A 23,141-nucleotide genomic window follows, 5' to 3' on the forward strand; every position below is an offset into this window, starting at 1 on the left:
AATTTGTCAAATCTTTATAACATATGTATGTATTATACAGTTTCAGCTATTATTATTTTCTTTTATTACATTTCTAATTTGATCTTGCTGTGTTTTTAATGCCGGTGAATGTGGCTGAATTATTTGTATATGCAAATTGCAAGATCTAATACATTCTGATGCAAGAACAAAGCTTCCTTTTTATTCTCCACCTGCATTATTTCATTTAAATCTTTTAATTTCATTCCTGTGTCGTGTGTTCATTTGAATGAAGCATTCTAAAAGAGTTGAAATCCATTATCTAGATGAGTAATTTTTCAGTGCTTATCAGCAGCTTTTTGGGAGAAAAACTCTGATTGATGTCGGGACTGAACATTGTGCATATAAAGGGTGTAGACACTCACGGAAGTAGTTGGAATCCAGGTCTTCCCAAACTGTAAGGATACAAAATAAATATAGTAAAATTAATTAAATATAGTAACATAATCCTGTGGTAAACTGTGATGTCATACCAAGATAAAAATAGGAGCTAAACTTCCAGCTGTGTCACCAATCATGAATTGAAAGTTCCCTCTAATTAACAGCAATTTCTTAATTCATTTTGACAATTCGGTTTTGCTGTGGACATCTTGCTAAAATCAACCAAGAAGGCCCCACTGTTGTAACAAGGGGCGGGGGCGGTTTGTGTAAACCAGGAGTAACTGCTCAGAGGTTACATCCTCATGTTGAATCAAAGAGGATTCAATGAAGCCATCTTTCTGTTTGACCCCTTCTCTGTTTGCCCTGGCCCATCCCACACCTCCCGTTTGGGAGATGCCTCTTCAGGGTAGGTAATTTTAGGATTTTTTTTTTTCCACAGTTATTGAACTTTCAGCCAGCATGTCCTCCCTGGGCGCTGCTCTGACGTTGGCAGGGTGACAGGAAATGGCCTCAAATTGTGCCAGGGGAGGTTTGGAGATGAATATTTCTTCATGGAGAGGGTTTTAAAGCACTGGAAAAATGCCTGGGGCAGTGGTGGAGTCCCCATCTTTGGAAGTGTTCAAAAAATGTGTGGATGTGGCACTTGAGGACATGGGCTAGTGACAAACTGGTTGATGGCTGGATTTGATGATCTTTTCCAAACGTAGCAACTCTCTGATTCTAATTTGCCGTTGCATGTAAAAGCTGTTAATTTTTTAAATTATTCCAGAGGAGTTGATCAAATATTTTGTGTGACCGGCTCATGTACTTTTAGCAGGGATCAAGAGGCAGAGATTGTGAGACCACCAGAAATTGTGTGTGAGGACAGGCAGGTGCCTTGGTGCGTCTCAGAAAATAGAAGAATCTCAAGTATTAATCAGTTATTAATTAATTGTTGGTTAATCTAAATAACTGTTGATAATTGTAATTGTTGATCACACAGCAAACATGGATATTCCTGTACTCTACTGGTGATAAAGTTGTTTTTTTCCTACTTCTAAATGTTACAAAGGAACACCACGAAGACCTTGTGGTTCTGTTTTTAGAAACTCAGCTTTTAGAAACAACCACACTTTGGTTGTAAACTGTCCATGAGATAGATTTATTTTAATGGGATATTTACACAGCATGAACTAAGGCAGATCACAGGGGTGTTTGCTCTGTACAGGGCACATACGTCAAGTCTCAGCTCTGTTTTGCCTAATGCAGAAATTGTTGAATTGAGAATTTTTCAAGCCACTGAACTTCCCAGGGAGTGTTCTTCATCTGAGGAATTAAAGGATTAGGATGTAATTTAGATCTTTTCGTGAGAGCTTCCTTCTAATGACTTTTATCCATTTTCTGTGCTGCTTTGCACAGAGGAGGGGAATTACTCTGTTATTAATCGAGTTGACACCTTGCCAAGGAAGTTCTTTGCACAAAGAATCATTTTCTCCTTTCACCTGTTCCCATTGCATGAGAAACTGCTCCAGTGTTCTCGTGACCATTTCCTGAACTCCAACTATCCATAAACATGGAACAAAAGATCAACAAAAGATCCAAGCTGGGGTAGCCAGTTGGGTGGGCAAAAAGAAAGGAAAACTCTCCCAGGTGGGAAGAGCTTGAGAAGGAATTATTGAGCAGGGTATTTTCTCGTTGAGATTTTTATAGAAACTTTGTCCTTCCAAAATCTGAAGGGAGCCTATGGAAAAGATGGAGTGAGGCTGTTGGAAGAGATGGAGTGAGAGCATGGAGTGCCAGAGGGCAGGGCTGGATGGGATATTGGGAAGGAATTGTTCCCTGGCAGGGTGGGCAGGCCCTGGCACAGGGTGCCCAGAGCAGCTGGGGCTGCCCCTGGATCCCTGGCAGTGCCCAAGGCCAGGCTGGACATTGGGGCTGGGAGCAGCCTGGCACAGTGGGAGGTGTCCCTGCCATGGCAGGGGTGGCACTGGATGGGCTTTAAATTCCCTTCCAAGCCAAACCATTTCATGATTTTATGATCATGTGGTAGCCTGTGGACTGAGCAGAAGCTGTTCCCAAGGAAGCAGCCCGTGGAATAGCTCTGTTCCCTTGTTTGTAAGTATGGAAATTACGTACTCTAGAATTTGTTAATTTGCTGAATCCAGGGGAATCTCACCCCAGTCCTCATAAAATGTACAAATTCCTAACTCAGCTGTGCAAAAGGACTGCCTGGGAGATGGCAAATCCCTCTTATGGTCATCCTTGGGATCAAAAGTGATCTGCTGCAGTTGATGGCAAAATCTTCTGGATTAAGAACTTTGTTCCCAGATCAGGCACCGGGTGGGATTCTTGGGGACCAGGAATTGGGTTCCACAATCCTTGGGGGTGATTTTGAAATCTTGGAATTGGCCTAGAACACACTGCAAAGTTTTGATTTGCATTTTCAACCAGACATGTTTCACTGGGACATTGTGCCTTTTGCTTCCCAGTCATCTTCCCTGGCTTTGAAGGACTACAGCCTATTGGAAAGCTGCTGTTCCAGATGAATTTGGATTATTTGAAATACAGATTTGACTTTAAAATATTGGTGTGTCCATCATATTCAGATGTTTTCCCCTTAGTAGTTTATGTGCTTTCACCATTTCAGGTAAATTTATTATTTCAAAGTGTTTGTTAACTGTGGATTGATATAATTTGGAAACATATCCCATTTGTTCCTAAATTTATGCAGATTCCTCCCACGTAAAATCCTGTGTCAGCATTAGGTTCTGTGCATGAATACAAGCATTCCAAACATCCTGGGTGCAGTAATGTGTCAGTGTAATAAACTATGATTTTAAGAGAGAAATTTGGTGCAAAACATTACATTTTCAGGGTTTGTCACACAGCAACTTCTCATCTCCAGACTTTGCTTCACAGAGTGTGAATAGCCTGAATATTTATTTACTTTATACCTTATAGAAGCCCTAATTGAGGGAAAGCTTTACTAGAATTTGTGCTTTTTAGACTTTAAAGTGAAAACCACTGATAGTACAAATCTGTGAGAAATGAGCTTCATTCCGTGCTTCCAAACCACCTGTTCAGACACTTGAATAAATAACCCTGTATGAGGATCTTCATGTGACAAATTAAAATGCTGATTTTTTTAACTCTCTAACAAGGAGATTCAAGCACTGACGTGATTTTGCTGCTCATTTTTAACAGTTGACAATTTTACTTCATGGTGTATTCAGGTGTATTTATCTAAATTAAATATTCCCAAATTAACCTACCAGCAAGTTCAAACCTTGAAGAAAATGTCCTATTTTTTTTTTTCCCTCCTGTAAAACCACTTTGGCAAATATTTGTACAGATGCTGTTTCAGAGAGCACTGCTGCTCTTGGAGACAGACTGAAAACCTTCGCTCCTAATTTGTGTTTCCCTCGAAGTATTGCTGTGTTTGTAGGCACACGAGTAAATCAGGCCAGAATATACAATTATTGACACAGTGCAGATGTAGTTATTTATTTGTGCTGTTTGATCACGTGGGCTGGCAGAGACTGCAATAAATTCCATTTCAAAGAGTTTTTCTGCTATAAATTGTTTGTTTCAAATACATCATTCAGGTATAACTGCACTTGTAAAGAGTCCTTGGAAGGCTCTGACTTGATTACCTGTTTATTAGCAATGATACCCAATTAGATACCCAGTGACACCCAAACAGAATCCTGACTTTGGTACGGTTTACATCTAAATTAAAGATTGTCCAGTAGCATATGGCTATTCTAAAATAACAATAATAATAATAATAATAATAACCTGACCTAAATTAACCCCCCCCCAAGCTTATGAAATAGACTTCAAAGTAATTTGATTGAAAGGAACAGAAATAACATTTTAAAAGCTGCTTACATCTAACTGTATCACATCTAAGCACCCTGAAGTCATCACACCACACAGAATAGTCTTTGAGGCAAGTCCAATAATAAAATAGTAGTAAAATCAAAAGTTCTGCTTTGTGAAAGATCTGAATAGTAGAATTTTATCCCCCGAAGCACAAAAGGTTGGATGACCTTGTCCTGTATCCCTTTCCCTTGCACAAGCAGCAAATTTGGAATGAAGGTCCCATTTCATATCTCAGTAATGCATTGTTTTGTTTTGTTTTGTTTTTTAAAGTTTTTTTTTCTTCTATCTTCAAACACAGAGCAACACAATGTTCATGTTGATTCTTGATGTTCGGCCTCAGAGATCCTCAAATTCAAGTCTCAGTAATGAATTCCTGTTTGGGAGCAGAGATGGGGATCAGTTTTATAGCTAAATGAAGGTAACTAATTTGCTGATTAAAATGGACTTAAAATACTAATTTAACTTTTACTGCTGCTCACCCCCTCCCATCCTTGCTCCCTTTATTTTTCCCCTCTCTTTAAACCCCTTATTTTCGTGGTTAACAGTATTTTTCTGGATAGTAGTATTTTAATCTGATTAAACACAGATGCTTAAATTTATAACACTTCACTTTATAAGTGAAACTGAATTGATATAAACTGATTCTGGGCGCTTTTTGCTGATCTGCAGAGGTGCAAATTTGGGAGCAGCTGAGCCCTGCAAATCCCCCTCCCTCAGAGAGGGGCCGAATAAGCCCAGGCAGGTTCAGGTTTGGGAACAGGTTCAGGTTTAGGTTCAGGTACAGATCCAGGCTTAGGTTCAAGTACAGATCCAGGTACATGTTTAGGTTTAGGTTTAGGTTCAAGTACATATCCAGGTACAGGTTTAGGTTTAGGTTCAGGTTCAGGTACATATCCAGGTACAGGTTTAGGTTCAGGTACAGATCCAGGTTCAGGTTCAGATATAGGCACAGGTTTGGGTATAGGTTCAGATACAGATATAGATAAAGATTCAGGCACAGGTATGGGCACAGGTACAGGTAGAGATTCAGGTACAGGAACAGGTACAGATACAGGCACAGGAATGGGTAAAGGTTGAGGTACAAGTTCAGGTTCAGGTACAGATTCAGGTATGAGCACAGGTACTGTTATGGCTACAGGCTCAGGTACAGATTCAGGCACAGGTCCAGGACAGCTTTATGCACAGGTACAGATATAGGTCCAGGTTCATGGACAGAGGTACAGCTACAAGCACGGGTTCATATACTGGTTCAGTTTCGGGCACAAGTACAGGTTTAGGCTGGGGCACAGGTACAGATCCATGTTCAGGCACAGGTTCGATCAGAAGCCGTGTCCCGGCCTGCCCCTGCCATGAGGGCCCGGGTGGCTCCGCGGTGGCTCCGCCCCGCCCCGGGCGGCGCCTGAGGCGCGAGCGGCTCCGGGGGGCGGCGCCTCCGTTTGAACTCAAACCGCCCTCGCCGCTTCTCATTGGCTCCGCTGCGCGCCGCGCGCCGCCCCCTCCGCCAATCAGAAGCCGCCGCGCTCCTTTTCGAATGTTCAACGGTCAGCGAAGCAACCTAGGTGCGTTCGTTTCTCCTTCCGCCGATCCGGCACGGGGTAAAGCTAAAAGAGTCCCTCTGTCCGGTGCCGTTTGTCGCGGCCAGAAGGGCTCGGTGCTGTCCCCTCAGCCACGGCTGCTGCCGGCAGGCGCGGGCGGCGGCTGCCGCTCCTGTCCGTCTGTCTGCGCGGCTCCCGGGGGGTTCCGTTTCGGTGCCTGGCGGAGGAATACAGCCGTGGTGGGGAGGGGAATGGGGCGTTCAGTGCGAGGTCTCGGGGGCCGGCGCGCGCGCGCGGGAAGGGCTCAGTCGGCGTCGCGCCGTGCCTGGAGCGCGGGGGGGGCGCGTCGGACGCCGCCGCACGGGGCCCCTCAGGGCTCTGACAGATCCAGGTACGGGTGGGCGAGCGGGTGAGGGGAGCAGCGCCGGGGGGATGCGGCTTTGGGTTAAGGGAGCCGCGGGGAGGAGTTGGGCCGCCTGACATCTTCCCCTCGGTGGCCACCTACCCCCCCCCATGATGGCTCTTGCCCCTGCCGTGGTGGCTGTTGCCCCGCTCTCCCCCGGTGTTTACCTGTGCCGTGACCGCCCGGAGCCCTGGCTTATAAACTTCGGCATCTGCAGCTCATGTGCCTTTTTTGGCTTGTAGGAGTTGGTGGCTGCCTGGACGGGGAACTCTCGGTACGGGATACCGAGTATTTATTTGCGTTCCCTAAAAGCCGAAGGGACTGCCGGGTTCGCCCCAAAGTTGTGTCCTGTTGTCAACAAGTGTTTATCGCATGAAACCGACCCAAACATTCCATAAGGGTCTCTCTTAACTGCTTTTAATTCCGTTGTTTTTACCTTGCTGCTTTCAAATATAGAGCGTTTATAAAGATGCTTCCTTAAGGCTCGCTTGTGGCAATCGCATTTATACATTAAGTAATGCGTTACATGGAAATATATAAGAAGTGCATCGCTTGTGCTGTGGCTTTGGGGTTCTTATGCCAGTCCAGTGCTGTTTCTCCTTCTGCCGCGATCTGCACTTGCTTCCCTCTCAGCTCTGTCGCAGCCCATCGCGACAGAGATCAGCAATTTCCCGATTTCCAGCCTCTTCCCAGCTGTTCCTGCCAGTGCTCCTGGGAGCTGATGCCACTATTCCCTGCTTTTCCTGGAGCACACAACTGCAGTCATTTGGTCTCTATTTTAAATCTAAATCTGAAAATTTCCGTCTAGGTAAGAGATTGAAAGATTCGGATTTAGCTGAGGAGGAGTGAGTTTTTAAATTGCTTACGGGACAAAATATAATCTGTGTTGCTCCTGAACCTTTCCAAGGTTCTGATGGGTAGCAAAAATCTCCTGAATACCTGTGAGTAGTCTAACAATTTATATAAACATATTCCCAGTTTTCTACACAGGGAAACAAACACATGTAAACAGCACCGAGATTCTTCTGCTGCCCATGGGTAAATATCTCATCTCTGGAACAAAAATAAAACATAAAAACTTACATCGATTTACTCTTGTAAGCATGTAAACCAAATTAGGATGAGTAATCTGCATGTTTTTTATAGGTAAGGTTCTTTATATTTGAAGATGCCACGCTATGGGGAAATCGTTGTCATTAAAAGGAATGGGACTGATGGAATTGTTTTTCCACTCACCTCAACTTCTTGTTTATTTGGAAGGTGAGAATTTGCTTGCATACATTGAAATAATGAGTGTTTTCCTGCAGATCAGGTCTTTTAATGCTTATTTACAAAAAATAAATGTTAATGGAGGAATGGTGTAAAGAGGGAGGGAAGGTGAGACTGGATTAAGGTTGATGTTACAGTAGAAAGCTGAACTTTATTTTATTACTTGTCCTTTCCTTGCCAGAACTACTTCTGTTTATTGATTGACTTTTAAATTTCTGGCCACAGGAAATGTGGGGAAGGGAATAAAAGTGATAAGACCAACAGCAAATCAAAAGCATTAGAGATTTTCTTCAAATTGAGAAATTATGCTGCTGTACCATTATTAACTGAAATGTTGGGAAATTCCCTAATTCTACAGCAGATTTCCCTGTGTTTTGTGTGAAACTGAACTTGTGTTTCCCCCCAGGAAAACAGAATGTGACATCCGCATGCGACTGCCGTGGGTGTCCAACGAGCACTGCAAAATTGAGATAAATGAGAACAAGGAGGTGAGCTGCTCATGTTTTACTGAAATATGCATTGCCTTGGTGCATCTCGGCAGTCACTGAACTCTTTGTTTGATTTTTAGGCAGTCCTGACTAATTTAAGCACAGTAAACCCCACGCAGCTGAATGGGGCTTGCTTTGAGCAGCCTGTTCTCCTGAAGCACGGAGATGTGTTAACCATTATTGATCGTTCTTTCAGGTGGGTGCCAGGACCACACTTTAATTATTTGATGCTAGAGTGTAAATTAATGAAGTTTGGTTCATAAAGTCTTACAGGCCTTCATGAGAAGGCAGGATTGCTTAAAGATATCTTTTTATCACTTATATTACATTAAGCTAAATCAATAAAGATAGAACTGTCTAGAGGGATAATTCTGATTTTGTTTCAAGAGTTGTCAGTTTTAGGGAGAAATTGAAAGTGGTTTTAAGTTGCTAAAGCCTTTCAAATTGAGATGTGTGCATTGTTGGGAAGGGACAACTATTCCTAGGTCATTCCTCTTAATAACAGGAATTTAAGTCATCAACTATTTGACAAAAAATAGTATTTTAAAATATTTCTTTCAGGTTTGAATATCCTCTGCAATCAACTCCGAAAAAGAGGCGTTCCAGGTCTCCAAAAGATGAAACTCTGCAGGTAAATTTGTGGCTGTGGGCATTTTCTTCACCACTACATTGGTAGTAGTGATATGGCTTTTTATTTCCTTGTTCTGTTTTCTTCTTAGGGGTAGTTTTTCAGTCCTGAAGTGCCTTTCTCTCTAAAATACAAATAAACTCCTTCAGATAAATACTCCTCAAAATTTAGTAATTTTTAGTCTAAATTTTAGTCAAAAATTTGTCTGGTTTTGGTAAAAGACAATTAATAATTCATGATGTTACTAATATAGATAGAGCTATGAATCTTCCACTGGGTCTGGTAAGAAGGGGAGATTCGAGTGTTTTTATTCTGATTTTACAGCTGCTTTGACAGCTCAGAATTTAAATGATAAAACAAGATCAACCTCTCCTCTTTAGAGTCTCAAATGTATTACTCAATGTTAACTATTGCAAAGTTCAAGGATTTAATTTGAATACTTTAATGCCTGTTTAGGGACAATGCATGGTCTCTCATAAGTAGTTTTTTTCAATGTAGAATTGAAAGCTAAACTGTAAAATCTTTGTTGCTCTGCTGTAATGTTGTACAAATTTACAGGTTCTTCATGTTCAGCAGGTGGCAGGAGTGGAATTATTACACAAACAAACTTCAGGAGCTAAAAGTCTTGATGCCTCAGGTTGGTTCCTCTTCTCTGGGGACTTTGCTTTTGTCCCCTTAACTGTGTTTTTGCTTAGCATAAGAATTCAAACAAGGTTAAAGGAGGGAAAAAAAGGCATTTTAAGACTTTTCAATCTGAGAACACCTTGCTATGTCAGCAATTACCGCATCACACTTACATCTCACCATGAGAGATGTGAATTCACCTCTGTCATTAAAATTTAACTTGAACTTCTCTGCTGACCTACAGCTACACCTTTTTTGAGCAAATACCGCATTCTCTCATGCATTCTTCCCTAATAAAAAATTGAAACAAGTGTAATTTTGGAGGTACCTGGTAGATACTGAAATAATTGTTTACAGGAGCTGTTTCGTGTAGAACCAGAAAAATCCAGAGCTGCTAATTCTGGATGATTATAACCCATAGACTGGTTAAATGCCAGGGCTTCACCTTCTTATCCTTCTTATCTTAAATAATCCTCAGTTTCAGAGAAGGTTCTTTATTATCATTTCTGACAGGTTTTTGTTCCAATGCAAAAAGCCCAGGCTGCTTCCAAGTGTTCCATTTCAGTAGATCCTGGTTGACCATCTTGGGAGGGAAAAGAAGGAATTTTTAATCTGTATTTATGGAACTTATAGGTGTAGTTCTACCATTTTGAAGTAACTCTGCGTCTGTATTTTTGTTTTGTTTTGCTTACTGTGTAGATAATGCTGAGTGTGAAGAGAAAAATGCCAATGAAAATAAACGAACTCCAGAGGAAAATCTTCCTAAAGCTTTCCCTGTCAAACTCCGAACACCCAAATCTTCACAGAGAATACATCATGTTCTTAAAAAGCAAAATGAAGTGTCCCCCTTTAGTAAACTCTATGAAAACCTGAAGAATGAGCTGAAAGTGGAAAAACCTCTGCACAGGGGAAGTGCCTCTCAACAAGCTGCAAAAGGAGACCCTGGGAGTGTTCTGCCAGAACCAAATGCTCCCATTTCATCCCTGAGTCATCTTTCTGATCTGGGCAGCCTGACTAAAGGAAAGGAAACAGGCAGAAGGGAAGATATTGAAGAATGTACAATTGTAAGAAGAGAAGAAGGAAACAGCTCAGGATTTAAGCAGCTGTCAGCTGTAGGAAGAACTCCCAGAAAGAGTTTTACCAGGAGTCCTCGAACTCCCATTTCAAAGGTGGTGCCAGGAGATACCAGTCAGAGTCCTTTGCAGGATCCTAAGGAATTAGGGACACCAGGCAGATACAAACATTCTGCTGTTACACCCAAACCCAGCAAGGAGAACCACAGGAATTCCCTGTTTTCACTGCAGCAGTGCTCCATAGAAAGGTTGGATTGTCCAGCTAAAAGGACAATATGCAGCCCCACACCGCCCACCCCCAGCGCTGCTGAAGGAGGTAAATGTGTGCTGTCCACACCAACGCCCAGGAGGAAGAGTCCTCGGTCTCTGTTTGTGTCACCTCCCAAAGAAGCCAGTGGAATGAATCCTGGAAATTCTGAGACTCCAAGAACCCCACGGCGTGGGTCCTTGAAATTGAAGTCTCTTCCAGAAATCCCAGCTGGAGCTGCAGGGGAAGATTCAGTGTGCAGAATTGATAGCACACAACTGCCTTTGCCAGAAGACAAATGCTTAAAGCAAAGACGAAACAGCAAACAACAAACACCAGGAAAACCTGTCCAAGAAGTGCTGAAAGAGATCTGGGATCAGGCAAACCTGGATAACTCTGCCTCTCTCTCTAATTCCAAGAGTCCCAGAAGAAACAGCAGGCAAAGTAAAAATTTCTTGGACAAAAGTGTCCATTCAGAGGCACCGGCTTCAGAAGGGATAATGGCATCTCCTGCTGCTCAGACACCTGGCTCTGGAAGGAAAAGGGGAAGGCCAAGGACCTCTGGAGTGCTGACTGAAACAGCACTGGAGACAAACGCTGGTCAGGAACATCATGATTCAAGCAGAAAAGCCAGTGGAACTTCAGCAGAGCTGGGCGTGGAGGGGTATCACCAAAACGAGGATTTGGAAGATGCCAGTGCTGCAACACCTCAGAGACCATCAGCCAAGAGAAGGTCTGGAAGTGCTGCTGAGCTCAAAGTCACTGAGCCTGGCTCAGAAACTAAAACTCCTGGCCTCTTGAATGGAGAAGATTCAGGTAAATACATTGGATCCCCTGCCTTGTTTTTGATATTAGAGAAATGCTGTAACACTTTCCTAAGAATTCTTCCACTGGGATAAAATGCAGAAACAGTTGCTGACACTAATTGTAAAATATTTATCATGGAGTTACATTTGACCATAACAATACACAATATGTATAAAATGTCCTGGATTGAATCTGTTTCTCTTTAAGGTAAGTTTCTTTGGGTTTGTTTCCAACTTTGAAATGCAGAAGGAAGGCTTAAAATGCTGCCTTGGTTTCTTAGATAATGTAAAAATATTTTTAATTGTTCTTTTCAGGCAAGACAAAAAGAATCCCTCAGAAGAGGAGGAGTGGTGAGATGCTCCCTCAAACTTTGGGAAAAAGAAAAAGAGTGTCTTTTGGTGGTCATCTGAGTCCAGAACTCTTTGATAAAAGTTTGCCTCCCAACTCTCCCTTGAAAAGAGGAGCTCTCCCTGCCAGGCGGAGTTTACCCTACGGAAACTCTCCTCGGGCTGTGCTCAAAAAGGATCAGGGGTTGAAGCACTTGATAGATCAGGTAAATGTTATGAGCAATCAAGTTGCTGAGTCCATTACTGTGATCAGAATTTATAAATTGTATTATATGTATTTATTATTTATTAATTCAAAATGAGTAGTAAATCTTGTGTGATGCATGCTGGTGTCACTCATGAGTGATTTGGGATGCTCAAAGAACCATCAGCAAAGGCATCAGCAAAACCAGGTTTATTTTTAAGGTGGAAGTGCCACAAAGCTCATTGGCGAGGTCACTCTGATACTTAATGGATGGGTAAAACACACGAGGAAAAAACAGACTAAAAATTAAAAATCAATCAATCTGAATCTAAATTTGACATAAAATGATTTAATTGGTGGCTGGGGATGGATGAATGGTAAGGATGGGAAAGTGTGAGGATCAAAAGGAAGGTAAACCCTCCTGCCAAACTTAGCCCCAAACTTGATCAACAGTTTAGGAATCATTTCCTGTATCATTCCTGAAAAGAGTAAAATAATCCTGGTCTCAGGCAGCGTTCCCCTGGACAGATCACCTCATTAGAAAGAAGGAAATATCCTCCATTCACTAATGTCTATTTTTTTTTTACCAGGAAGAAAAAAGGTCACCCAAAAATTCCCCAGCCCAGCAGTCTCCAGGTGCCTTATTCCCTCCCTCAGGGAAGGCAACACCCAAAGTTCTTTCAGGCTCTCCAGCCCCTTTCAGGAAAGGGCGTTTCTCCATCTCCCAGCCCCCCACACCATTCCCAATTGCAGAGGAGAAGGATGCTGGTGCTGAAGATGTGGATCCAAAGGAGAGAAGCGGTATCCGAGGGAAAACACCGAAATCTTGTCCTGCTGCCCAGGATGCCAAAGCCTTTGCGACAGTGACACCCACCACGTCAAACAGAAGTGCCCAGCTGGGTTTGAAGGGCACTGCCATGAAGAGCAGAGGTGGAGCTGTGGCTGTTATCACTGCCAAGAGGAGAAGTGGTGCCTCCAGTGCCAATTTATTAGGTTGGTTTCAACAGATAATTTTTAATAGTCACTTTCACGCTTTAAAATACAGGAACCAAACTGGAGAAGGCCTTTTTGTTATGCACCAAATAATTGGTGAATCTTCTGAAGTCTGCTGGGCTTCTTGGAAGTGCAAAGTGTTGCATTTTCTCATTCATAAAGCAGATTTATTAAAGCATCTATAAACTCATTTAAACACAAATCTTAAAGTTCAGACATTGAAAAAAGCTAAAATTAACATTCTCTTTGCAAGTTTAGAGTCGTGATCTTTAAAGTCTGTCAAGTTCAAGTAGTCTTAAACCAAGCCATGTTTATCACATCCATTTTGTTTTCAAAAATGTAACATTTTATAGCAAGGCAGCTTCACTTCGTGCCTTATTTTTGTACAAGGCTCACAACCTTTGTCTGGGAACTGGACTGAGTTTAACAACTCACAGTGGTACATAATGGATAGAAATAAAAAATAAGATCATAACTGGGTGTTACTTTCAAATCTTCAGAATTCTTGGTGTTGAGCACTGATTTGAAATAGTTTTGACAGCATTGGAAACTGTAATAGGGGAGCTCTGGTTCTTCAAGTTTTGAATTTTGAATAAACTTTTAGGTAGGGTGTATTTGTCACCTGTTTTCATCAGTGAAATTAGTTTGACAAAGTCAAATTCACCATTCACCCAGGAATTTTTATTGCTTTTTATTATTCTGTTCATTTTAATGGCAGCAGAGCTGTTCACAAATGTTGATGGCACTCCATTTCTCACCACCTCTTTGTAAAGTGCTTTTTAATATCACTGCATCAGTTCCTTCAGTAACATGAAAAGAACATCACAGCTCTTAAAATTTCAGATCCAAAATAAAACTCTGTTTCCAGTGCTTTTTCAGATAATTTCCTGGACGCTTGGCATTTTTCTCTGCATCTTGCATATCCTGGCAATGTCAGCTTTTCAAAGTTCTTTTTATTTACAGACTGACAGCAATTCTGACAAGAGAGTAATAACATCCTTTTCTTTAGGAACAGCATTCCCCTTTTTATCTCTACTTTAAAAAATCATTTCTTTTATATAAATCCTTGTGTTTTGATAAATTTTTTTTGAACTAACAAGGCAGGTGTCCTACAACTTCCAGCTTCATTTATTCCACAGCTGTAATTCCCTGCTCCCACTGCTGTGTACAGAATGATGCTGTGATGAAGGTAACCTTGTTTCAGGAATTTTGGGAGTGTGCCACAAGGAGAAGGTGATACAAGAAAAATTATGGGAAGTCTGTGTAGATCTAAATGCAGGATAAATAAATAGTTTTCCTGACTGAAATTCCTCAGGAAGTGGTGAAAGAAACTTCACTTGGAAACAATTTCTCTTAAGTTAAATCTCACCAGAGGAAAGCTCATCTGTAATAAACAAGGCTGAAAGGCTCATGGCGAGTTTCTGTTGGGAAAAATGAGTTCCTTACAAAAGAGGAAGGAAGGAACTGGGTCAGAGTTCACTTGTAGGATCTGAGCTGTGTTTGACACTGTGTGAAGCTCATTGTTTTGGTGTGGAAAGACACACTGGGTACTTGTACTCTTCTTAAACTTAAGGTGAAACTGGGTTTTCGAATTGAAAATATTTCAGAGAACACTTTAGGTGTTGTCAGATAATAACAAACAGTTTCCTCTGGCAGACTGCAGAAAATGTATGGGAACCATAAAGAAATAAAATTGCCAACTTCCATTTACACAGCTGAGAGTTGAAGTGGTTTTTTCTCATTTGCTTCTAGTTGCAAAATCTTGGGCAGAAGTGGTAAAATTGGGAGTTGCAAGACCACAGTCAAAGATTGCTAAAAAAAGTGTCCGTAAAGGAAGACCCCTGAAGAGGATAAACCACCCACCAAAGGTATCCTTTTTTGTCTTTCTTTGTTTTATTTTCTTGCATGACCACCAAACAGCTTGGGTGGATTTTGATAGAGAAGCTGGAAGCTCCTGGTGTGGTATAAAATGGGGGTTGATGTCTCTCACAGCATGTGGGAAATGGAGATTTGTACAAAAGGAATCATGAAATTTTTAAGGTTGGAAAAGACTTCCAGTATCATGGAGTCCAACCTCTGATCATAGAAATCAGGCAGGACCTGCCTTTCCTTTCCTAATCTCAGGCTGGCTGGGCCTTCCAACCCTTCTTAGCACTGGACATCCTCCAGTCATCTGGAACCTCCCAGTGAACCAGGACTAGTGATAAATGGTGGAAGGAGCTCGGCCACCTCTTCCAGCAAGAAGAATCTTGGGTTAATAACTCTTTATTTTCTTTTTCCTTTACCTCTGCAGACTCCAGAGAAGAAAATAAAAGATCACTTCAGCACGGGTCATGCAGAGTCACCTGCTACTATAGTTGTAGGTAGAGCTTATTCCACCACAATCAGATCTGCTGGACACATCCCTAAAGTGGTAAAAAATCCCATGCTGAAGCTAAACATGGATATGGATGAAAGCTTCACAGGTGAGATTTTAAAGTCTGCTCACTCTGCCAGCTGTGCAGTTCTTTTGTCAAAACATGTGCTCATTTCTCCAAATACAATTTCTAGGAGTGCCTGAAATGTTTCAAACTCCGAAAAATCAGGATGGAAGAACATTATCTTTGGCTGCTGCTCAGAATGCTGAGTTCACACCACTGTGTGCTGCAGGGGACATTTCTGACTTGCACACTCCTGAGGAATCTGGTAGGTTTAAAAAAAAGGAATGTTTAGGTATATTTTGGGTTAGCAGCAATTTCAGCCTGGGCAGACTTAACTGAGGTGAAGCAGCCAGTAACCCATGAAAGGAACCATTGAAATTTGAGGTATTAGAAGAAAATGTTGTAGTTCCAGTTAACTTCTGAGTAGGATAATTTATCATTCATTTTATTTGGTGTGAAACTTCAAAAACTGTTGAAGTGTTGTTTCAGACATGGCAGCAAACCCATGCACGTGTTTGGATTTTGGTTTCTAGAAGATTGTATTTGAGTAGATTTTTGATTCTACAGGATTTTCTGCTTAATTTATTTTCCAAATGACATAAATCTACTGCTTATTTCAGGAGAGATGATGGTGTCACCATTAAATAATTCAGATGCTTCAGAACAGAAGCAAGAGAGTTCAGGCATATTCCACTTTCTGAGAGAGGAGTCATCTCCATCCATGTTTGATGAAATAGCCACAAAAACTCCTGAAAAAAGAAAAGCTATGCATGAAGATGATGTGGATAGTTTGGCAGTAATTCCAGAAAAACCACCATCTCTGGTGAAATCAGGAAGTAAAAGGAGGACTCCAAAGCAGGAGTTGGAGCCAGCTGAGGTCATGTCAGGCAAAAGGAAGATTTTAAGGACCCCCGTGCAAAGGTCAGAACCGGGAGAGGTTTTGTCAGGTATCAAGAGTCTCATGAAGACCCCAGAGCAGAAGACAAAGCCTGTAGAGGCTTTGTCAGGTATCAAGAGGCTCATGAAGACCCCAGAGCAGAAGACAAAGCCTGTAGAGGCTTTGTCAGGCATCAAGAGGCTCATGAAGACCCCAGAGCAGAAGACAAAGCCTGTAGAGGCTTTGTCAGGTATCAAGAGGCTCATGAAGACCCCAGAGCAGAAGACAAAGCCTGTAGAGGCTTTGTCAGGTATCAAGAGGCTCATGAAGACCCCAGAGCAGAAGACAAAGCCTGTAGAGGCTTTGTCAGGCATCAAGAGGCTCATGAAGACCCCAAAGCAGAAGACAAAGCCTGTAGAGGCTTTGTCAGGCATCAGACAGCTCTTGAAGACCCCAGATCAGAAATTGGAGCCTGTAGAGGCTTTGTCAGGCATCAAACAACTCTTGAAGACCCCAGATCAGAAACTGGAGCCTGTAGAGGCTTTGTCAGGCATCAGGCATCTCATGAGGACCCCACAGCAAGAGTTGGAACCAGCCTCAGATGAAATTGCCTTGCAGAGGTTGCTGGAGACTCCAGCAGAGAGCAGGGAAGCCATAAAAGCTGTGCCAGGTGTGACTTCAACCAAGAGGGTCCGAAAGCTGAAATCCCAGCCCGTGGAGGACATGGTTGGGATCAGCCGCATTTTCCAGACGCCAAAGGAGAAAACTGAGCCCATAGAAAACATGTTTGGAATTAGCAGATTAATGAAGTCTCCTAAAGAGAAATATCAACCAGTTGAGGATTTTGTGGGGCTGCAAAGGCTCATGGCAGAACCCAGGCAGAAATCTGCTGATTCTGAAGTGGACTATGCTGGAGTGACAGAAATGTTTGGTACCCCAGAGGAAATGAAGGTAAAACATTTTAACTTTTGGAAGGGATGTTTTTAGACTTTGAAACCTGTGCTTGAAATGAATTCAGACTTCCTAGTATGACATCTTGTATCTTGCAACATTTTCTAGGACAGGTGCATTTGTGTGTGTTAAAATGTATCTATTTGAAGGGATCTGTCACGAATGAGTGTTTTAAGATTGTTTAAAGAATCACCAGCCAAGTGGCATTAAAAACAGGCTTACTATAAAAGTGGCATTCCCGGCATCTCATTCACCATTCCACTGTGACCATTACAGGTAGGAAAAGTCAGGCTCTCCATCCAGTGGGTCAGGTTTGGTGATGTCTGTGCCCAGCCTGGTTCATTCTGGTGCTGGTTTTTATTGTGAGAAGAATCTTGATCTTCAGTGGAGATGTGCTGCCATCACTCCCAGTATCATTTATCACTGAAAAAGTGGTTTTGATTTTCATATTCCATGGGTAAAATGCTGAGTATCACTGGGCTTAATGCTTAGAACTACAATAAAACACTACAGAACACTCAATTTCTCTTCAATACCCTAAATTCCCTTTGAGCAGCTGTTTAGATGCTTCTCCACAGTGTTTGTTCTCTTTCACTCTAGATGGCAAGAATTAAGTTCGCTATGTTTGTGTGCTTCTGTCAGATAAATGAATATAGTTATAAGACTAATTGATTTCATTTGTAATGAAAAGGATTTGACGAGAATTTTTATAAATACTGGTGTACGTTCATCTGGTGTTGGTTGGCTCCAATAAGTTCATCCATTTATTAGTTGTTGTTTATTCCCTTAGGTCAGACCAGTAAATGCTATGGATTCTCAGGAAGAAATTACACTTCCTGGTTCTAATTCCGGTCATAAACATGGTAAGTACAAATACTTTGCTTAGAGGAATAGTGAATATACGAAGTCATGAATGTTACCATGAAGTTCAAATCCAGTTTAAAGCTCTGTCAGTGAGCCCAGCTATTTCCTGAGCTAAGATCCCTTTTTCCCTTTGACCTCCCAAATAAATTAAACAACTTCAGAAGCCTGGCCTTTAATCTAGGAATTGGTTAAGTATTTCTTCCTTTCTAAATTAGGGTGTTTTTTGGCTTGTTTGAGCAAGATGCCTCTCTCAGGAAAATGGAAACTCACAAATACTTTGATCAGGCACAGTAATTTCTAATTTTTGTTTGTGCTCTTTACCCTGTTCTAGAAAAGAAAGGAAAAGTTTCCCAAGGTGAAGGTTTTCAACAGAAGGACTCAACTGGTGAAGAGCAGCCTGCCCAGAGACCAAGAAGGGGCAGACCAAGGAAGGCTCTGCCTCCTGCTACAGAAAAGCTGTGTGAAAATGGTGTGAATTTAAAGGAATTATGGAGTCCTGATACCCAGGAGGAGATGAGAGTGATCACACCTGAAAATAAGGGAAGAGGAAGGAAGACAAAACATTGCATACAAGAAGTTGTTCCCAAGGACCCTGATCGGGAAGGGCTTGACATTGTTGCATCTGTAGAACCACCTGGAGCTGCTCAGAGACCAGGTAGAGGTAAAAGGAAAGGGGTGAAGGAGTCAAAACATCTGAACAGAAATCTTGAGTCTTGTGTTGAAGATTCTTCAGTGCTACAAAAAGCAGCTGCAGATACCAAACAGGATCTGCAGGACTGTGGCATCTGTGATGTGTCAGAAACTGAAGGTGATCCAGGCACAAAGACAGACCCTGGAAACATTCAGAATGAAATTTGTCAGCTGCAAACAGGTTCCAATGAACCTGATAGCAAAGCTAATGACAGTGGGATAGAGGACAGTGAAGAAGTGCTCCTGTCACCGAGGAGGAAGCGCAGAGGAGTGGAGAACACAGAACCAGTGATTCCACCCAAAAGAGGGAGGCAACCACCTAAAAAAGGGAGGCAACCAAGGAATGACCAAGGTAAAGCAGCTTCTCCAGCAGAACTTCATGGACCAACCAGAAAGCTTCGTAAAGACCCATCCCCAAAGGTTACACAAAGACAGGAACAGACTTGTGACAAAGCTCCTGAGGCTGCCATAGTACAAAAATCTGAAAATGGCACTAAACTTGAACTAAAGGCAACAGAGAGAAGAGTTAAATCTTTTAGAAGTACTAGAAACAGAAAGCACTCAGCTGAAATGAAAGCAGATGCTCGTGGGGTCGCACTTGAAAATACACCTCAGAAAACTGAGGAAACATCAGCTGAAACTGATGCTGAAACGCAATCCCACGTGAAAAATGAGATGAAAGGCTCTCAGGGATGTGAAACAGAAAATGCTCAGGAAAATACAACAGAGGCAGCTCGAAGATTAAAGGCAGAGTCACCTTCTGCAGAGACAAACAAAATGCCAGTCAGTGCTCAGAACTTGGAAACAAACAGGGCTAGAAACAGAAGAGGCAAAAAAGACTCTTTGGAGCAAAAAGCTGATGAACTTACTGAAAATGTGAACAGCCTAAAACCAATTCCTCCCAAATTTAACTCAGAAGCAGAAGTGGATGAATCTTCTCTCCAGAATTCCTTGGGCTCTGTTTGTGTCAATGCAGGCCAAGCCAGGAAGGACCAGCCCAGCCCAGGTGCCTCAGCAGTCCCTGCTGCAGGCAGTGCCAGTCCTGCTCAAAGGAGGACAAGAAATGAACGGGGAATAATTAAAGCAAAGCAAACTGAAATCGTGCAGGAGAATCCAGCACAAGGAAATACAATGATGTGTCGAAGAGGAAGAGGTAAAAAAGTTAATTTTCAGCTTGAAGAAAGCAGTTCCAAAGTGGTTGAAGGAAAAAGTTTACCTGAGGAAGATGAAGGGATGACTGACAAAGATAATCAACATGAGAATTCTGAAAATCCTCCTTCACAGGTAAGGAGGGGCAGGAGAAAGCAACTTGATTCCATGCCACAGATAGCTAGTCCTGCCTTTGTGGAAAAACAAACATTAAGTGCAGACCATAGCAAAGATGAGGCTGTACAAGAGCAGGAATCGGCTTTGGAAGCTGCTCCCTCTTCAACAGAAGACAATCCACCGCGACGGGGGAGGAGACGCGAGGTGGCTGCAGCGTCACAGACCAGATCTCCTTCTGTCAGAACGAGGCGTGGGGTGCTGCAAGGGGATGGTAAAAAGATGGCAGAGAGAGAAGATGAAAATCCAGCTCTGGGGAATAAAACTGTGCAGGCAAAAGTGAATACATCAGCAAGGGACAGGAGGAAAAAGATGGATCCAGCAGCAGAGGCAAAAAGTTCAGCTCCTCTCTGGAGAAAATGTGGCTTGTTGGAGACTAAAGATGAGGGTACTCATGAAGAAGAAAGTGTGCCTTTGGAAGCAGTGTCCTGTGCAAAGGAGAAGCCACCAGGAAGGGGCAGAAGGAAAGAAACTGCTCTGGCATCACGCACAGCCAATTCCATCTCTCTTCGAGGGAAACGCGGTTTGCCGGCAGGTGATGAAGAAGCTCCCAAAGAAGAACAAAATGTTCCCTTAGAAACTTGTGATCCACCTGGAAAAGAAAATCAACTGAGAAGAGGCAGAAGGAAAGAAAGTGCCCCCTCTGTTCAGGGAAAACAGGGCCTGTCAAAACAAAGTGGTAGGAAAAATAACAGTAGGGAAGCAAAACGGAGTTTGGACAATTCTCTTTCCCAAGAAAACAGGGATCTTTCAGAAGGGGGCTCAAGTCAAGCAACCACTTCACTGGCTCTTAGCCCCACCTCATGTCAAGGTTTGCCAGAAGATGGTAAGGATGGAATTCCTGAAGAACAAAGTAAACTTGGGGAAGTAGCTCCACCTGCAAAAGAAAATCCATCCAGAGTGGGCAGGAAGAAAACAACTTCTTCCACTTGTGAAGAAACAACTTCCACTTCTCTCAGGGGAAAACCCAACCTGCCCAGAGGCAGAGGTCAGAAGAGGATTCTTAAAGAAAGTGAAGATGCATCTCCACAGAATAATCCATGCCAGGGAAGAACAAGGCAACTGAGGAATAATAGGAGGAAGGTGGAATTCACCTTAGAGGCAGCTACTTCTACTTCTCTCCGTAAAAGCAGTGACTTGCCAGAAAATGGAAGCACTCTGGAAACTCAGGATTTGAGTGGGACATCCACTGGCTCTGAAGAGAATCAGTCTGAAAAAGGCCAGGAGGGTGACCCTGCTCCACAGGCAGCCCCCCCTTCTCGCAGAAGGAAATGCCAGCTGCCAGCAGAGGATGTGGCACCCAAGAGATTAAAATCAGGTGAGGCAAGGATTGGCTTTCTCTTTTCTAAGGGTGGCTGAGTTATGTGTAGATACAAGTGTGATGTGTGCAGAACTCGGGGGGGGCTACTGATGGAGAGCACAGAATGATGGGATCATTTAGGTTGGAAAAGATCCAAGATCCCAGCTCCATTCCCATCTCTGGACACGCTCCAGCCTCTCCGTGTCCTTCCTGAAGTGAGGGACCCAAACTGGACACTGCACTGGAGGTGCCTCCCCAGTGCCCAGGATGGGGGACGATCACTGCCCTGGTCCTGCTGGCCACCTGAAATATTCCCTGGAATTTTCAGCTTGATTTAAAAACTCCCAATTAGAAAATATTATCAAATGAATGCCTTGAAGTAGAAATGACAGCAACTCTTTAGGGCTACACAGTGAGGAATTTCCTGCCCTAAAACTTCCTCTGTTTTCATTTTTGCAGGACTTTGGTGTTGGTTCTGTTTTAGGTTTACATATCAGTGGAAGGAATTTTAGCTCAAATGGCCGCTAATTGGTTTTGGTGCTCTCATTAATGTTAACCTACTTTCAGAAATAGCTGTAAATCCTCAGGGATCCAACTTAAAGGATATTGGATGTGCAGAAGTGTGGGGTTGGTATCTGGTTTGTTGAATTCAGAGATGTAATCTTTGGAATGTTGTCACTGGGGACATTTCCTGTCAAAACAATGTAGGTGAAGGTGGAATTTTGTGGGAAATGTTTGACTGATGATACAAATTGACATTTTTCCATGTGCAAATAGGGAGTGATGAAAATGGGTCCCTACAAAAAGGAAGAAGAAACAAAACTAAAGAACTTGGAGAAGAGGATGCAAGGGCAGCTCAGAGCACTGGAGGGATGGACAGGAAGACAAGGTCCAGCAGAAGAACACAGAAATAGGAGTCCCAGAACCAGTTTTTAAATCAATTCAGTAATTCCAATTACAGGTTTTTTTTAATGTGAATTGATTTGCACTCAGATTTTAAGCTCAGATTTTTGATAATTCTATGGTTGCTTTACAAAGTATATTTCTTAATGTGTTTACAGATAGAAGGTAGGTATTTTTTAGTAGCTTTGCCAATTAGTGGTGGTTCCTAAACCATGGGGTGCTTGTGCAAAGCTGCAAACAGGAAATACATTTTGTTATGCCAGTATTTCTCTCCCTTTTCCTGTTGATCAATTCAGCAATCAGGAAGCCATATTACTGCCAGCTGAAGCTATTTTCTACTGAAATTTTTCTCTGCTTAAGTTTTATTTTTCATTGGAGTTCTGTAAATATTCTTTTAAAAAAAAATGCAGTTGTATTAGCAAAACTATGATGCTGAATTTTTGATAAGTTTTTTTTTTAAAAAAATCAAAGCTTGTATTGAAAAATGCGATTTCTAAGTCATTAAACTTGTAAACAATTGGGGACCGGTGTGGGTTTTTGGTTTTAAGAATGTAATTGATGCTGTCTTACGAGTTCATTTCTAAGGTTCATCCTCTCTGATTGATGTGGTTTGGAGATACAATTTTTAGGACCTTTTACAGGTAATTTGTCCTCAAGGCTGGGGGCTTCTTAGATGCAGAAACAGAAAATTCAGCCTGGGCATCAAACATCTGCGCAGCTCTTAGGCCTGACTTAAAATCCTCCGTGTTTATGTAGTGTGTGAGGAGTTAGGAATGGTTCTGCAGCAGAGGAGTTGGAATTGCAACTGTTAAGCTTGGAAAAGACCCTAAAGATCAACTCCAGCCATCCCCAAGTGCCACATCCACACAGCTTTCAAATCCCTCCAGGGATGGGGACTCCAACACCGCCCTGGGCAGCTGGGCCAAGGCTGGACAAACCTTTTCCATGAAGG

At 42.4% G+C, this 23,141-nt stretch overlaps 1 protein-coding gene across 1 annotated transcript; it reads left to right on the forward strand.

Annotated features, from left to right (window-relative positions):
* Nucleotides 1-7,369: 7,369 nt before the first annotated feature.
* On the forward strand, nt 7,370-22,200 carry MKI67 (marker of proliferation Ki-67; the record flags this gene model as incomplete). The annotated part of the gene is made up of 15 exons (XM_082286336.1): nt 7,370-7,461; nt 7,877-7,958; nt 8,039-8,154; nt 8,520-8,589; nt 9,145-9,223; nt 9,910-11,346; nt 11,652-11,890; nt 12,459-12,861; nt 14,614-14,729; nt 15,155-15,326; nt 15,412-15,546; nt 15,902-17,109; nt 17,900-17,972; nt 18,305-21,304; nt 22,064-22,200. 15 exons carry the CDS (start codon nt 7,370-7,372, stop codon nt 22,198-22,200), a joined length of 7,359 nt encoding a protein of 2,452 aa, XP_082142462.1.
* Nucleotides 22,201-23,141: the final 941 nt, after the last annotated feature.

This window comes from Coloeus monedula (assembly GCF_965178545.1).
Source record: "Coloeus monedula genome assembly, chromosome: 8".
NCBI lineage: Eukaryota > Metazoa > Chordata > Aves > Passeriformes > Corvidae > Coloeus > Coloeus monedula.